Source organism: Melanaphis sacchari, unplaced genomic scaffold (genome assembly GCF_002803265.2).
Source record: "Melanaphis sacchari strain LSU unplaced genomic scaffold, SCAv2.0 Contig246_pilon_pilon, whole genome shotgun sequence".
NCBI classification, from domain to species: Eukaryota; Metazoa; Arthropoda; class Insecta; order Hemiptera; family Aphididae; genus Melanaphis; species Melanaphis sacchari.
The window spans coordinates 21,855-40,965 of NW_020271121.1; the positions used below are offsets into that span (position 1 = coordinate 21,855).

The 19,111-nt window shown below is 29.4% G+C and overlaps 4 protein-coding genes across 4 annotated transcripts; 1 reads left to right on the forward strand and 3 right to left on the reverse strand.

Moving 5' to 3' along the window:
• Positions 1-620: 620 nt before the first annotated feature.
• On the forward strand, positions 621-3,122 carry LOC112594904 (piggyBac transposable element-derived protein 3-like). Its single transcript, XM_025339915.1, has 3 exons — positions 621-2,358; positions 2,815-3,012; positions 3,085-3,122. Exons 1-3 carry the CDS (start codon positions 621-623, stop codon positions 3,120-3,122), a joined length of 1,974 nt encoding a protein of 657 aa, XP_025195700.1.
• Positions 3,123-4,194: 1,072 nt separating this feature from the next.
• On the reverse strand, positions 4,195-6,992 carry LOC112594905. The gene is made up of 6 exons (XM_025339916.1): positions 6,988-6,992; positions 6,142-6,437; positions 5,935-6,029; positions 5,671-5,870; positions 4,392-4,425; positions 4,195-4,323 (listed from the first exon to the last, which is right to left on the reverse strand). Exons 1-6 carry the CDS (start codon positions 6,990-6,992, stop codon positions 4,195-4,197), a joined length of 759 nt encoding a protein of 252 aa, XP_025195701.1.
• Positions 6,993-7,206: 214 nt separating this feature from the next.
• Positions 7,207-8,133, reverse strand: LOC112594906 (the record flags this gene model as incomplete). Its single annotated transcript, XM_025339918.1, has 3 exons — positions 8,041-8,133; positions 7,549-7,771; positions 7,207-7,445 (listed from the first exon to the last, which is right to left on the reverse strand). Coding segments are annotated over exons 1-3 (555 nt in total), but the record flags the coding sequence as incomplete, so codon positions are not given.
• A 5,594-nt stretch (positions 8,134-13,727) lies between these two features.
• LOC112594907 (piggyBac transposable element-derived protein 4-like) lies at positions 13,728-15,386 on the reverse strand. Its single transcript, XM_025339919.1, has one exon. The coding sequence runs from the start codon at positions 15,384-15,386 to the stop codon at positions 13,728-13,730; it is 1,659 nt and encodes a 552-aa protein (XP_025195704.1).
• Between the last annotated feature and the right edge of the window lie 3,725 nt (positions 15,387-19,111).

Genomic DNA, 19,111 nt, shown 5'->3' on the forward strand with positions numbered 1-19,111 from the left:
ATGCCTGGTTATTGTATAGAAGAGATAGCAAAAGTGAAAAAAACACGATGAGATTAACCCTTTCAGACCCACGGGTCACAAAAGTGACCCTGCGTTCGTAATTCATATAACATATTCATTATTTATGTTGCGGTATTGCTATATAGTTATTATTATACAAAATGTTTCGTAGATTAAGAATAATATAGTATCACAATGATTGTAATAATATAATTATGTTATTTACTCGTTTTTATTAAATAAAAATCAAGCAATCGGTAATCAGAAAAACAGATGTTTATAAAATCGCTATAAAATTAATAATCGATCATAATAAATGGGGATTTTTATTTTTCACTATCCATTGGTAACACTGTGTAATACAACAAAGAGTACATGAATTGTGCTACACATTTGTTACCAATGACAATGTAAAGAGAGGGTCATATTTGTGACCCGTGGGCCTGAACGGCATGCTTTGTTATTTATTTCCCGCTCTTTTTCGTTATGGTTATTATCACATTATCACACTGAAACGTTTTTTGATAATGTCACTAAGATTTATTTACAAAATATTTTATGTGCATAATTTTATTACAATATAATTTGTTTTATCTTAACTTTTGTATAAAATTTATAAAATGACTAAAAAGCTAAGTGAAATTGATATACTTAGTTTATTGGGAGATGGCTACGATTCTGATATTGGAAGTATTGACGACGAAACGGAAGAATTAGATTTTCCCAATGACGAATTTCAAAATTTGTTGAACGATTTCGAAGAAATACATGATGAGCTAAATGAAGTAACAACTAATATTCATAATAATCCACCAATAGTTGAGCCTAATATAATATATAATGTAACTGAAAAAAAAAATATAACCTGGCACAACGAACCATACATACCACCAAAATTACATTTAGATGACATACAAGAAAATATTTGCAGTAAATTACGTTTTCCTATCGAGTATTTCTTAGATTTTTTCGATGAAACTTTTTTTGAAGAAATCGCTTTTAATACAACACTTTATTCTGTTCAAAATAGTGTACCAAATTTTAAGGCCACCAATTCTCAGGAAATAAAACAGCTAATAGCAATACATTTAATAATGGGAAGTTTAAAATATCCTAGAGCTCGTATGTATTGGGAGGACGAATTTCGTGTCAGTTTAATATGTAATACAATGACCAGAAATCGTTTTTTTCAGTTACGATCAAATTTGCATATAATTAATAATGAATCGATGCCATTAGGAAATAAAGATAAATTTATTAAAGTACGTCCATTGTATGATTTGATAAAGAAAAAGTGCAATAGTTTACCCAAAGAACGAAATCTTTCAATTGACGAACAAATGGTTCCATTTAAAGGACATTTGTCAGTTAAGCAATACATGAAAGGAAAACCTTGTCCGTGGGGTATCAAAATTTTTATTTTAGCTGGCGAAAGTGGTATAGTTTACGATTTTATAATTTACCAAGGTGCAACGACTGAGTTCGATGAAAGTACTCAAAAAAAGTTAGGACTAGGTGGTGCCGTAGTTTTATATCTTACGAAGACTGTTAAAGAAAATTCGCATTACTTGTTTTTTGATAACTACTTTTCGTCTTTTCAATTGTTTGAACAATTATATATTAATAAAATATATGCTATTGGTACCATTCGTGCAAATCGATTCAATAAACCTCCATTATTATCTGATAAAGTTATGGGGAAAATGGGACGAGGTACTACTTATGAAATCCAGTCCTCCAAAACAGATAATGGTTGTTCCATTGCACTTGTAAAATGGTTTGATAATAAACCTGTTAATATGGCATCAAATTATTTAGCTTCTGGTGTTATCGACGAAGTGAAAAGATATGACAAAAAAGAAAAAGTTTACGTGACAGTTGAAAGGCCCGAAATTGTTAGACTTTATAACAAGTCAATGGGGGGAGTAGATAAAATTGACCAACTAATAAGTTTTTATAGGATATTTATTAAGTCAAAAAAATGGACCATGCGTCTTATTATGCATGCATTTGATCTAGTTGTGAGTAACTGTTGGCTGATATATAAAAATGACGCAAAACAATTAAATACTCCTCAAAATAAAGTGTTAGATCTTTTACATTTCCGATTACAATTAGCAAGAGAGTTAATCGAATTTAATTTTAAGAAAAAAGCTGGTAGACCAAAAAAATTTGATGCAGATTTTTTACCTAAAACAAGCCCTTCGACGACAAAAAAACCGAGAACAGATAGTGTTATTCCACCAGAACATATAAGATATGATAGAACGAACCACTTTCCGGAAGTTGATCACCTAAAAAACCCAACTAAATGCAAATATCCTCCATGCGAGAATCGGCATAGAACCCATGTGAGATGTATAAAGTGTGATATACATTTATGTTTGAATTCTGATAGAAATTGTTTTTTATCCTTTCACAAAAGTGATTAGTTTTTAAATTTCTTGTTTATTTATAAACAAATAAAGAGTTTTTATTTCGTTTTTTCTTATTATGTAATTTTTTTTTTTTTTTGTTATCAGTTTATAACTATTATTATTTTTATTATTAAGTTAACTAATTTTTTTAAGACTACTATTTCTGTTATTTATTTACACAATAAAAAGTGATAATAAAGTAAAGTGCAATAATACGTGTTATCTTGTTAAAGTATTTCGTTGAAGCCCGAGGGTCACATTTATGACCTATACTTTATTTCGCTAAAAAATTATTCGATTTTTTTAAAAATCAAAAATTTGATTATTTAGTATATAATAATTAATTAGAACGAAAAAAAAAATTTTTAAAAAAAAAAAAAAAATTTGGGTCTGAAAGGGTTAAAAGAATTTAGAAAAGATATTGCTATTGCATTGGCTTGTAAAAATAAGCCAAGAGTTGGTCGTCCTTCTTCTTCGATAACAAAAGAAAAACAAAACGTAAAAAAAGTTCAAACACCGGTTGCACCAAGGCCTCCACAAGAAGTGATACAAGATAAAATAGACCATTGTCCAGCATTTACCACCAAAGGCAGATGTAGGTATTGCAAATCAGGCCAAACTTCTGTCATATGTCTTAAATGTAAAAACCGTCTTTGTTTTGTGGAAGGGAGAAATTGTTTCCAAAACTTTCACTACGCAAAATAATTGTATATATTTTTATCTATTGTTTTGTTTCAATTGAAACTCATTAAGTATTAAATTAAATAATAAAATTAAAGGAAGTTCCTATGTATTTATTTAAAAAAAAATTGTTTATTCATATTTTAAATGTGTTAAAGTTATGGTTTTATTTTATATAATATTAAATATACTATTATGAATTAATTTTTTTGTATTTCCTGAATTATTGGCAACGGCTTATATTATACACATGATCTTGGTAATGTATCTCCCTAAATACAACTCTTATAATACGAGTTTATGGCAATGTATCTCACCAGATACATAGTACATATTACAGTAGAACTTCGATTAACCGTCACTGTCGGGACCGGGGCTATGACGGTTAATCGAATAGACGGTTAACGGAAATTTTGCAAAAAAAAAAAAAACGTGTACATACATATACACACATTTATTATATTTTTACGTAAAGCTTAAAAATTTTAATGCCGTAACGATGTGTTTTATTTTTTAAATATTGTCGAAAAATAAGTCTTCCTATAAATGGTACAACACTTTCATCGATGCATAACACCTCTTCAGGTATATACCATTTTTGAAAATTAAATACTAATAAGTCCACCAATTTTTGTATCGTATCTAACCTTCCATGTTCTGGTTTTTCGTTGTTCGAGCAATGAAACATACTTAAAATTAACTCAAATCTATTTCTACTCATTACTTCAGTAACTTTATTTGCATACAATATATCTTTCCGCCAATAATCAACTAAACTGGGCATATTTACCAATCCCATCCACATAACAAGGCCCAGAAAATTCCTCATTTATGTACGATCAATCGGGGTCCATTTTTTTAATCGAGAATATGCCTTCAATTTACGGTTACGAAGAGATTGCGAGGCATATCGGTTTGTTTCTATTATTAAAAAGTCTAAAATTTCTTCATCAAGAAATAAACCATAAAAATCAAAGGGCAAACAATCCGTCATTGTTTCCATAATGTCTGAATTTATACCAACTTCCAAATTATGAGGATTATATTGTATATTATTAAAATTACCTATAACTGGTCCCCAAGATAGTGTTGTAGTTTAATTTTGAATGTTATTTTCAACTTCAGCTCTTTCGTTTTCAAAATGTTCAACTTCAAACTCTTCACCGATATCTTCGTAATTTTCATCATCATTCCAATCAGGATCTTTGTCTGAATCATCAACTTCCTATTTATAAATAAAATAAATTTGTTTTGTTAAAAAGTACCAAAATAAAAATATTTGTAAGTATTTACTTCCTCATCACTGTCGCTTATAAGTTCCACATCACTGTCATTTAATCAATTTTCAATTATTTCTTCCATTTCTTGAATAAATGGTTGTAGTTAATAATTATTTACATTCAATACCTATATTGTAACAGTTAATAATATATTGTTGTCGTTATCGTACAATGTAGAAATAACAACGCAGTTAACAGTGTACACTGAGCGATAGAACACGACTAAGTAATAACATAAAATAGTATAATAATAAAAATAAAACTAGCTTATCTTTATACGTATATTACCCGTATACGCACACTCATTGGAAAAATACGTCGTTAAGAGGACGTGATACCCAAAGCGTTACGTATGCAACAGCCGAGAGGATGCGCTGTTAGGTGTTTTCACGATCCACAAGCGCGCGGCGTTTAAGTCACGCCACTAGTCGCAGTCGGCGGCCGGCAGTCGATTGTGCTCAGTCGGGACTTCGGGAGTGACGTTCATTATTCTATGAACGTTCGTCTAGGACGCGTCGATATAAAATGTACACACGTGAACGCCGTGGTATTATTTTTAATATCCGCGCGTACCCATTTGGACTATTTTTTTGAAAAGTTACTGCTTACCTAAATATATGTAGCAATATATAGATAATGAAAATGGTAATACAACATAGCTTGATTTGTAGTTATCGCATAATAACTAATTACAATATAATACATATAAAATACATACAATACATAAAATATTATGAATTGGTACCTATACTAAATAAGAGGATCTAGAGGTCTAGGATATATTATTGTGTTACCTGTATAATGTGGAAGTCAGTGGCGTAGATACGGGAGGAGGGAGGTGTAGAGGGTTTAACGACTATAAAATAAAATAACCATGTTGTACCTTATACAATAATAATTATATTAAAATAAAAACAATTAGAAGGTATAATACTATGATACATATAATATGCATATTACAATTAATTAACATTTTACATAATAATATTACTAAGATACGTCTAGTATGATTTTATTTTTATTTTTTATGTTGTCCGATATATGTGTAGGTTCGAAAATGTCAGATTTTAATAGTCTTTTTCCATACCGTGGTTCAACCAATTCTGGCAGAAGACATTCTTTATAAAATCTGTGAAATAGGTACCTATATTATTACAATTTATTTATTTATTAATTTTAATTTATAACTATTACAATTTACACATTTTCAATCTTATGTAATAGCTAATAGGTATTTCAATGCAACAAACTATATTGGTTAAATTGTATTATTTAAATTTTTGTAAACATACGTCTCTAACTGAATATCCATTTTAGAATACCAAAATCTTTCGTCGTAATCAATTACGTCATATTCAATCCATTTTTCGGAGTATACAACAAAATAACATACATTCCTTTTTGTTATTTTTAATTGTCCCTGTACTTGATAATAGTATGAACTAGTTTTTTTTAATTTCATTTTACCGTCTACAATAGTTACATAAGGTATCTGTAAATTATCAAAACAATCATATTACTAAAATATTTATTAAATTAATTAATATTCTGTATACCTTTTTATTGTCGACCACTGTTTGTAATTCATTCGTATCTTTGATCGAAAAAGGACATTTAATTTCCAAAACAGCTGTATCGCCAATTAAACCATCTGAGTATATAAAATATATATCTAAATATTAGTTGTATATTATATCACATTATCACCCCTAACAACTAGTTAGTTACCGTAAAACTTTGATTTCTTAATACATCGTACTTACCAGGGCTAGCGGCTAAGTATGGTTTATCTGCGTCAATAAACAAACCACAATCCATGACTTTAAGATTTGTTAATTTTTCAAATTTTTCTTTTGCGATGACTTCAGTAATTTTTCCATAGTCCATCGCTCGGGTTGTAAAATGACCATATAATATGTCATATACGGTTCTTTTACAGGATGTAGTTGGACGCATCTTACAAACTTTTCCAAAGTTTGACGCTGTTAGTCTGTTTCTCCGTTCAATAAACCACTTTTGGTTGTTCGATTGATTTCGCGTTTCCAACTCGATTTGTTCCCTGACCGTTATGGGTAAGGTAATTGTTTGAATGAATTCAATTTTTTTATTTTTCAACTCTGAGCTAGTCCATAATTTTCATCTGGACCATTGGACATATTTTTTTTTTTGTACATTCCAGATGCTCGAAATAGAGCTCGGCGTGTTTTTAAATTTTTTCTTTTATCTGCAGTATACTTTAAATATTTTTTAGCAACGATTCCTACAGTAAAATTGAAAATATTTATTTATTTATTTTTATTATAATTTACAATATGAATTGGAAGTGAATTTCATAATAATATGAAAATATAATAGAGTACCTGGACTTTTGTTAGTGATATTTTTGTGGATTTCTCGTATCAAATTACCATTTGAGTTAAAAGCTACCACAGCTGCATAAACTCGAGTAGTATATGATTGTTTTTGAGAAAAATTAATTCTCTTTCCCGCGATGTGTTTGTTGATTAGGCTGTTGAATTGCTCGCAGATATTATTATCCACGTCAAGTAACAAGCTTTTAGAATTATTAACTACGCGACGAAGAGCAGTGGACATTTCAGTCATTAAACCGCATTTTATGACTTCTGATACAATATTTTGCTCTCCAATTTTTTTCCCCATGCAAAAATATTTGTCACACTTGGAGTGTTGACCAAAAATGTGATATTGGCTATTTAAAATATCATTACGTAATCCTAAAAAAATTTATTTAAGTTAAATTTTAAACTTAAAATTTGTAAAAAATTTGAAAACTAATAATGTTTACCTTCAATTTTGTTATAATATGATTCATCAATTTGATTTCTATACTTTATTGCTTTTGTTATAGCTGTTCGAAATCTTAGTACATTCTTTGATATAAATTTTCGTATAAAACCCGGATACTCAGTTTTCCTTGTTAAATGCATTATTTTTTGTCCATAATTACGAAGTATGTGATTTCTACATTCAATTTTCTCAATTAAAAATGTAGGTCCATACGGCATAACTTCATTTAATCTTTTACAAATACTACTATCTCCGTCTCCTGAAGAAAAAACAAATAAACATCATGCTATAATAATATGTAATATTATGATTCATTATAGCAGTAGGTATATTGTATAAATATGTTGGTACATTTTATTTACCAATTAACTGTTTAAATTTTAAACCATGCATTTTAACGCTGCATAAAAATCCTTCTGCTATAGCATCGGCTTCTATGCTGGTAGCACCATTCTTCCAATTTAAAAAGCACTTGTGGGTCATGGGAGATTTACCGATGGTTTTCGCTCTTTCGCAAATCACACAGTACCGATTTCTTATGCCAATAAATAATATTTTTTTCGTCCGAAATCCAATTATAGTGGCCTGTAGAGAAATTCCAAATTATATGATATTATATATGTTTTTCTTCGAGTATCTGTAAAAAAAACTCTACCGGACTTAAACGAAAAATTTTTATGAACATTTGAAAATTAAACTTAACTTAAATTAAACAAATTTAAAAAATTAAAAATTCAAGCTTACTGTTAAATGGTTTTATATTTTTGTTATTTTTAAAATCAGAATCGTTTTTCGTATACAATGATACTTATCATTGCATTCAAATTTAACACATCCATTATAATGACCTATACATCACTATCTATATCACCTGCCTCAAAAGCCAACTTTTTTTCTTCTTTACCAGCGAGTTCCATAACACTCCATGCTGTAGTTTCCATATGCATACTTATTTCCTCACTATATTTTATATATGTCGAGGGGGCACATACATGGAACATCTAAACTTGCCGAAAATTCAGCTAGTTGTGTGTATCCTATACCAATTGCATACGTGCCATTAACAACTGCTTTGTTAATCGGTATACAGTTTAGATCGTTGTTTTCCGATTCCAGTGTAGTCAATAGGTTACACATTTTACATTTAAAAATCCATTTTGTAGCAAAACCTTTTGTAATTTCGTTTATTAGTTCAACATTCAAAAACGAACATCCTAGCCCTGGAGTATGACATTGCTCATTTTGTATTTGAAAAAATACGTGTTTCATATCAACAATCCTCCTACCACCGCAAAAACTGGTAAAATAAATTTTAATTTTGTAAGTAATAACTTACATAATTCATCATCATATATTAATTAAAATAAACATACTTTGAAGTTATGGAATCTTCGGAACTAGGGTGACTGTATTCTGTACATAAGCTATGCTCCATCACGGTCGAAATATCATTATTATATTTTAAAGTCGGTGAACTGATACAATCTTTTGGTAAATTACAATTTGGAGTACTTGAAACTAGGTTATTGTTCACATTATCTGATGTAGACAGATTATTTATTGAATCAATTTCACTAAATAAATAAAAAGTTTAAATAAGTTTAAATACCAAAAAAAAAAATAAAAAAATATTTAGCTACACTCTGAATCTAATCGAAATTCAAAGAAAAATTATCAAAAATATTTTGCAGGTATAAAAATTAAAAAAAATTATAATGAGTGTATGAGCGTATTAGGTACCTACCAAAAATTAACAAACCTGTTAGGAACCAACTGCAACGTAGTCAAAATATCAGTTTCATTTGACGTCTCACTAAATGGTAATGGATTAAAAGTAAAATTTCAAAATAAAATATAAAACATAATATTTTATAATAATAGAATAAAGTTTAGGTATAAATTCTGTTTGTCTACCACGCAATTTTTGAAAATTTTTAATTTTTTTAACATGTAGGTACACATTATAATACTTAGGTAGTTAGGTACCTACTATACCAATAATGAATAAATAAACTATGTTGATAGTTATGATTATACAATAAATAATGTCGTGATAAATGTGTAATAATCGTCATAATTTATAGCAAACTACTAATAATTTGTGGGATTTTTTTTGGCACCATTGTTTTTAAATAGTCATTTTACATGAGTTTCGAAAAAAAAAAATTAAAAAATCTCGTAGTAGCTGAACTGCATTTTCTCGAAAGTTGATTTGAGTTCAGTAATATAAATTATAAACTGTGTTACTGTGTTATAATATTTAACTAGTTTAACCATTCCATATCTAAAAACTGTAATAATCTTGTAAAACCTTACCTTTTGTTTTTATTATAACGCTTTAACCCGTCGATGGTCGCGTCTTTTTTTTGTACTCCTTTGGTCGCGTGGTGAGAGATTCTCTCACTTTCTTCAATAGGTCTTATAATATGTAATAAACTACCAAAACACATTTATTATATAAATGAGTACTTATAAACTATATATATTTCAGTATTTATATATTTTTTCTTTTTTACAAAATACATTTTACATTACAATTTAAATAATGGAGCATCAACCAAGGGCGTCCGCAGGAATTTTTCAAGGGAGGGGCAAGGTACCTATATTTTATTTTTTATTTCATTATTTTATTAGTGATATAGTACCTCATTGTTTGTGAAGTGTTTTCTTTCAAATAGATAGAAAATGTAAAAATTAAATTATTAATTATGTGTAAATAGTTAGAACTTAATCTTACAGCATTAGTTTTAATTAATTAATGTGCAACTTTAAATTAATAAATGCAATTTTTTTATATAAATAAAATGTAATTATTGATTTCATAATTTTAGGTTTCCTATAAAATTAAATGTTTCTAGCTTCTACAAAATAAATAAAAAAATACCAAATTATTTACATAACTATATTTTATTATAGTGAACAACCTTCATTAAAATGTATTATTTAAAAAATATGTATCCTCACATATTGAACTGTATAAATAATAACATAAAATAAAGAATAAAAACTTTTAATATTCAAACATAAAATTTATATAACTTATAACATAATGAAATAAAAAAGAAACACCATAAAGATCAACCTTTATAAACAATATTATACCTAGGTATACTATTACCTGACACAATTTTGGGTTGGCAGAAAAAAATAATATACAAATATTAACAAAAAATTATAAATAATAACTATTCAATCATTGAATAATAGTTCCATTCTTCGTGGTAGTAGACCAAATTCATTTATAATTTCTTCAATTAATTCTGATTTATGATTTTTGACAAACTCTTTGTGGACAGCTATCATGCATAAACCATTAAGTCGATTATCACTAATAGTATTTCTTGTCCAAGTTTTCACTCTACGCAGTGTACTAAAAGTTCTTTCTGTTGAACAGGTAGTAACTGGTAGAATCAATGCAATAGTTAGAGCAATATGAATTGCTGGGTATAAATTTGCTTCATCTAAAAGACATATAAAACTTATATTTTTAATTTCACTTTGACTTATATTTCTATTTTTCCATACATTATACCATAACACACACTCCTCAACCAAATTATCAATTTCATAAAAATTATTTATTTCTACTATCATGTTTTTAAATTCATCATGCTGCATTTTTTTCATATTATTTGGATGTAAATTTAATAAGGAATGAGCAGCACTGTTTTCATCAGAAAATCTTAGCTTTAATTGCATTATTAAGGAATCTACATATGGTTGGTATAAGGAAACTCTAAAATAATCTTCAGGAGTATTTATTGGATGATTTGAACGATGCTTTTGGTTAGAAACAATACGAGGAATTTTAATGTCTTCTCCAACCTCAATCGCAACATTTTGAGCCTTTTTAAAAATCTCATGAAAATAATTTTTTGCATCCAGGTTTTTAAAAACTTCAATAATTTCACTAATATATTTTCTAGCTTGAGATAAATCTAACTGTACTGCTTGTAATGCATTTGTTATAGGTTCTAGTTGAGCAGAAAATGTTGCCATTATGAATATACATACAATAAAATTTGATTTAGTTGCTGCACTGTGTAACTGAAATGCTTGACTTTTTGTTTGTGAATCAACGCCTGTCTCCATAGATATTATTTCTAATTGTTCAACTATCTCAACAAAATTTTCACTAAAAATTCTTATTGTTTTATATTTTTCTGACCATCTAGTCTCACAAAATAAAGGAATTTTTTCTATTCTTTTTCTTCTTTTAGGACTTAATCTAAAAAATTTAATAATTGACCTGATACTCCCAGCACAGTTTTGAACATGCTGAAGTTTATTCAAATCATTTATTACTAAATTTAGTCTATGTGATGAACAGTGTACAAATACAGCTTTAGGAAATTCATTTTTAATAATTGCTTGGACACCATTATGAATACCTGACATAGCACTACAACCATCATACCCTTGTCCTACTAAATTGTTTAAATTAAGTCCAGAATTTCTCAAAAAATGTATTATAGATTGTGCTACAATTTTAGCATGCATATCTGTTAAAGCAACAAAACCTAAAAATTCTTCTTTGACTACAGGGTTTTCTGATTCAAATGAGATGTATCTTATGCCTATGGATAACTGTTCCGTACCAGAAATATCAGCAGTCTCATCTGCCAGAATAGAAAAAAATGATTGCGATTTCACTAAATAATTTGTTATTCTGCTTAAGATTATTTTTCCTGTAATATCAATTATTTCATTTTGAACTCTAGCTGAAATATATTTGGAATTTTTGGGGCTTGATTCTAAATGACTTAGTAAAATGTTATCACCAGCTTCAATTCTAAAGTTAATTAAAGCATTGAAATTTCCTTCATTTGATTTTTTTCCACGCAAAGCAATTTCTTGAGTGCCACAAAATAATATACTTGAAATAATAGGAAAAATTTTTTTCCTATTATTATCAATCAGTAACTTATGAGAAGTGTTAATTTTATCAAAAACAGTAATAGCTTTGTTAGAAAAAACCTTAATAAAATTTATAGCATTTTCTGTGCATTGTAAGTGTGTCTTAGAAACTTTATGTTCACATGCTTTTTTGTGAAAGTCTTTAAACTTAATACATGGTTTTTTCACAAACTGAACTTGTTTATAAGAATTACCATGACCACTAGATGAATGAAATAGAACACAGAATACACAAAATGGACTTTTCATTTTTTTAGAATAAGACAACCATGGTGAATATGTATTTAACCATTCATAACGAAAACTACGAGCAACTGACGTACTATCTTCCTTGAAACTATACTTAATTTCTGGTGTCCAGATATTGGTTAATAGTTCATGTTTTGTTTTTTCATCAATAACTACTGTGCAAGGAAGATTAACAAAGTTCCCAATATCTAGCCTACTAAAACTATCATTTTCTAAATTAGTAGAATTCAATAAATTTGGATTAGATGGCATAAATGAAGATGGTGTTGTTGGTTTCAGTGGTAATTCTATAACTGGTTGTTTTTCAAAAGAATTATTAAAAATATTATTACTTGATTCATCACATGGTTCACTATCTTCATTATAAATCCTACAGGTTTGATTTTGTTCTTCATCTTGTTTAGAACTATTATTACTTTTTTTTTTAATATTAAAAATACTAAACATTATTAAGCTACTCACTAAGACACTAGGTATACTCAAAAATTACATTAAGTCGTAAAAGAGTAGATAACTTAGCTAAGTAGATGTTAATACGTTGAGTGTCGCACTATTTATGATGGGTATAACATAAATATTGTTATTTTATTACATATCCAAGCAAAATATATGCTAAACGTTATTAATAAATTATTATTATTGTCATTCGGCGACAATTAGTAACAACACAAAAAATATTATATTGTTATATTATTATCGGAAATAAAAATTTAAAATAGCAACGCTGCGTTGTCAACATCACTGTCGCCGCCGTCGTCAACAGGGAACAAATAATTAATACAAACTAAAAATAGCTACACAAAATCCAAATACTATATCAACATTGATTGTATTAAATATTATTATTATTATTTTTTTTTATAGTAAAATATTTTTAAATGTATAATCAATGATACCAATAAAATACCAAGAATACGAGATCCTACTGAATATTCAAATATTAAAAAAGTCGAAACAGTGCTTCTAAAACTGATGACTTAATACACCCATAAAAATCTACATAACATTTTTTGTTGACTACGTATGTCGTGTTGACCAAGGTTGACACTCAATGTTTCAAAAAATGTTTTTAATTTAAAAAATATTTATTTTGTGATATTTTATATTATCTAATGATAATTGACCAAGGAAAAAGTCAAGGGAGGGGTAGATGCCCCTACTTGCCCCCTCCCCTGCGGACGCCCTTGGCATCAACATATTTTTATTACTAAAAAAAAAAAATAATAAAACTTTTTATTCTTGAATTTGCGTATTACAGATACAGGAATCGCATATGGTTGTAGTATGTTTTTTGCAAATTGGATTTGAACATTTTGCGCAAACAACCTATATAAATGATAGTATATGTAATTACAAATATAAAATATTTTAATTATTAAAATATAAATTTACTATTTACCACTGTATATCGATTTTCCTTTTTTGGACAATAAGAACATTTTGCTTTTCCACTTGTACCGGTTCCTGTTTCTGGGCTTGAAATGACTCCACTAAATCGTGTCATTTGTTGTCTTAGAGGAATAGATAATGTTGGAATACTTTGTCGTCGAACCATATGAGGTTTGCATAGGTCTTTCCCTAATTGTTTTAAAAATTTGCGTCGTGGAATAACAATATCAGTGTTTGATTTGTAAATAATTTGACTATTTATTCCAGCAATGTTGAGTAAAGAAAAAAATACTGTCAGAGGCCATCTGTGGCTGTTTCTTGAAACTGAGTATTCGCCTTTCAGTTCATCCACAACGTCTACACCTCCTTTTGACATATTATAAAATGAAATGACTTCTGGTAATTTTTTATCTCCCGAGTTTGGATCAATGTCACCTTGTGTATGCATTGTTGATAACATCATAACATTTTTTCCTTTTTTCGGAACATATGACAATAAAAGACAATTATTGTCACCAAATCCAAATTTTGTACTACATATTTGTCGACTTTTTGTGTCTAAAAAACATGTTGGTATCTCCCGTTTATTTTTTTTCAGTGTACCTACCATAGTAGTTTTATAGTCTTTTAGAAGTTCGACTGCTAAAGGGACTGAAGTGAACCAATTATCAATAGTAATATTACGGCCTGTTTTAGCAATTGGTTTTATCATACGTTTGACCACACTAGCTCCACTATTATTCTGTAAAAACGGTCCAATCGGTTGTTTGCCTGCGTAAATTTCCATATTTACTGTATAAAATACACGTGAATCTACCAAAGCAAAAATCTTTATGCCATATTTATTAGGTTTGTTGGCTATGTACTGACGAAATTTACATCGTCCTCGGAAGCCCTCTAACATTTCGTCGATTGTACAATATTCTCCTGGTGTATAAAATGATATGCAACGATTTACGAATTCATCAAAAACCGTTCTAATTGGTGCCAAATTGTCAATTTTTTTTCGTTCATTTCGAGTGTGTATGTTATCAAATCGTAAGGCGCGAAGTAAAAGGTAAAAACGTCTTTCAGACATTACAGCACGAAAAATGTCTGGAGAGAATCCATCGTTTGCCCACAAGTCGGATAGATTTATGTGATTATTTCGCAACATACCAGCAATATATAAGAGACCGATAAGTGCTCGAATTTCTTCTACGTCAGTATCTAAAACATCTTTGTCCCTTTGATAATTATCACGAATTTTCGATAAATATATATTAGTACAAGTAGTAATTTCTTGTAAACAATCGTTGGGAAAAAAAAGTTCCCAAGAGTGAATTATAGTTTTAGCATTTTTTGCTGCCGATTTTACACCAGGAAGGTGTGTTACAATATTTCTTTGTGGAGTTCTAACATTACGGGGAGGAGGGTCAGTATACCACTTGATAATATTATCTTTACCTTTATTATATCCACGAAAATCATTTCTAATAGAATCGTCAGAACAAGACATTTCGGAATCACTTTCATTTTCAACAGATTCATTACTATTTTCTGGATTATCTAATACGTCTCCATCACTGTCATCTTCGTCGGGGTCAAAATCATCTAACATATCATCGTCAGCTTCCTCAAGCCAAGCAGATATGTTATTATCCATACTAAAATAATGCACAGAAAAAACGTACTTGTTTGGTCGTGTTTAGAGAATTTCTCTCACCGTGCGTACACGAGTCACGTTAAACGGATACTGAAAATATGTAATCAATTACTAAGTCGTTTAATGCCCATCTATTTTTAGATTATCTGTATCTGATAAGGTATAGCACAACTAATAGGCAATAAACCGATATAACAGACAGTGGTGACCAAAATAATATCGTAATGAGAGAATCTCTCACCACGCGACCAACGACGGGTTAAAATAAGGTTTTTAGTAATATATTTCCTACGCGGACGTTTTGTTTTGTTGTTTTTATTTGCCATATTTTTAAATTACTATTATAAACAACACCAGTGGCAATAAAATACAATAATCTAGACCTGTAAGGCTGTAAATTATTTGTACATACTGGCACGAGTCACATCAGAACTCAGAATGACTAAGTGCCGGATCATTCATTACAAGATAATATTATAATCATAATAATAATAATAATAATCTTAATTTATTTTAGACATACGAATAAGTACTGGACGAATAATAATAATACGGCGTATAATAGTAGTAATTATGGTTATTAGCTATTACTATTCATAGAATTGCAGATAACAACGACGACGACAGCGACGGCCGGCACGCACTACCTCCCTCCCTTCACACACAGTCAATTGGAAATTTTATTTATGTAACTATCCACTAGAAGCAGCACAATACGGCATGATAAATTAAACATATCACAAATTCACAACTAAAACATAACTACGGAAAATTGCAATTGCTCGCTTTACAATAGTTTTAGCGAAAAAACACCTATAATAAAATCGAAAGAAAACAATATTTTGGAGAAAACATCATATGCGTTTTTTAATATTGCTAGTATATAACTTACAAATTAAAATACAAAATATACATATTTTACGTTTTTTAATTAGCTGTATCTTTTTTACTAATTACTTTTCTACAAAACGGATATGACATTTTCTTGGAAATATTGTTCTCTATAAATTTTATCATAGGTATTTTAACTCTAAAACCTCTTTTTAGTGCAGTTATGATTGTTTTGCGTGGACATGTTTTTACCGTTGAAAATAAGCGGTATAACGTCCTCTTAATACTAAAAATAAAGAAATTATAAAATTATTTTTAAGTGGGAATAATATTAAATGAAGAACTCTTACCATAATAATACAAAATTATTATTATTTCAATATTAGGCATTTGACAATTGACTATTGTCTTTTACACAGTTAACACTATTATTTTCCATAGTATGAAATTAAAATTGTTGCGAGTGTAAATTTTTATAATTACCTATATAAATATATATATATATATGTACAATATTTTATTTTGATAATTTTTTTAATTATTTATTTATTGATTGATACATATTACATCTATTAACGGTAAGCATTGAAATAATTGAATTATTAGGTACCTATAATAATAGTTAATAATAATAATAATTATTTTTTAGCAACCCTATTTTTATTTAAAATTCATTATAATGAAATTTAATACATTTTTGTAATACATTTCTACAAAATTTAACTTGCTTGTTTTAATGTTATTATATTATTAATTTTAGTTGAAGTACTAAAATTGATGTAAAAAATTAAATCATAAAATGTACTTAACATTTTTTTAATAATTTAAAAAATTAATTTTTAATAATTCTATTAATTTAAAAAAAATAATATTATTATTATAAACATTAATACATAGATTTGTTATTGCAAACACTTAACAATAATGTTTTTTTTTATTTTAATTAATAAGGTAAAACTAATTAAAATGCTCATAAAAAAAAAGAAGTTATATTTGGAACCATTTTACCATAATTGATCAAAAATATGCAAAATGCAGTTATTGTTCCAATAAAGTTAGTTATGGTGGTGGTTCAAGTGGTAACTTAATTCGTCATATGAAAACAAAACATATAACAGTGCCACTTGAACAAAATGTGCGAAAAAAAGCTCAGGATCTAGTAACTGAGCAAAATGTTGATGATCCTAATAGCTCGGGAACAACTGTTTCTAATTCTAATCAGCTAACAATTTCATCACAATCATCAACAAATTCTAAACCAGCTCGCCCATCCATAAGTACATCACAATCATTAGTTTGTCAACCAGTCCAGGTTTCTATGAATTCCTTCATTCAAAAACCAATAACAATTTCAAAGTCAAAAAAAAATTGATACACAAATTTCAAAATTAACTATTAAGCATTATCATCCTTTTAGTTTAGTTGAAGAGACAGAATTTAAAAACTTAATAAATTTACTGGCACCTGGGTACACACTTCCGAGCAGAAAAACCATATCTAACAGTTTAATACCTCAGTTATATGAGTCCGTAGTAAGTGAAATAAAATAAAAAATAAAAATATACAAGCCATTTGTCTTACTACAGATGCATGGACAATGGACATCTTCAAATAACCAGTCATTTGTAGCTGTTACTGCTCATTATATTGATGAAAATACAAAGTTGTCATCAATTCTGTTAGAATGTCACCATTTTCTTGAAAGACATGCAGCGGGGGTTAGGTTAGGTTATGTCTTCTTTTTTTAAACGATATAATGAGAAAAAGGAATTTAGTGACAATGGTTGTAAACAGGGCCGGATTTAGGGAGGGCAACCGGGGCGATAGCCTGGGGCCTCCACAATAGTGACTTCGGAAAAAAAAAAATCTTTCAAATCACATGCACTGTCACCCCGTCGCGCGCCGTCCCGTGAAAGTGGCCAACAGGATAAAAATAAATTTAACACTGATTGCCGATGGGTAATTCCGTGAAATTTTATGTAGCCATCAAGTTTGTTTATCAGTAAATCCGGCGCATCCTAAACCCCACCGCTCTTACGATTGACGCGAACTCGCAAACGCTATATGCACAATTATAATATTATTCGATTTTCCTTTTTCTATGTGTGAATGGTACGACATTATTATTTATTATTAACCAATATTTATATTTAAATGCTTACATTTTGAATAGCAGCAGCATAATACAATAACGCGTAAGTACCTATAATTGACTATTATATTATGAACTATTTAGTACTACTAACTAATACACAGTAATAAGGGGATTGGAAACGGAGATTTTATGCGACCGTGTTGTCAAAACCAAGTGGTCATCACATTACCATAATAAAATACAAATTGTTGAAAATATTCAACTATTTCACTGTATGTGTCCCGTGGAAAAGGCTGCGTCCTCGGTAGCGCTATTCAGTCGACTAATATCTGTGGCTAAGGCAAGCTGGGGCCTTAAAGAAAGGACGACAAGGATCCTGTACAAATCGGTGTTCCTGCCGCGTATGGGTTATGCGGCCTCGGTATGAGCCGAGCGCTGCATGGCACAGTACCGGCATCGAACACGGGCAAATACCGCCCAGAGACGCCCGTTACTGGCAATGACGGGCGCGTATAAGACCACGTCGACGATGGCGCTCCAGGTCCTAGCCGGAGTACCTCCCCTTGACTTAGAACTAGTTCGGCTGGCTAAGATCGAACGGGACAAGAACGCCGTGAGGAGAGGAAACAAGTTGGCGTCAGAAGTTGCTGGAAAGGCGAAACAGTATTACGACACTACCATACGCCTCTGGCAGGAGAGATGGGTCGCCAGCGACAAAGGTAGGCGGACGGCGATTTGGTTCTCGAACGTCCGGCGCAGACTGGAGAGGCCGTGGTTATTTAAAATAATATAAATAAAT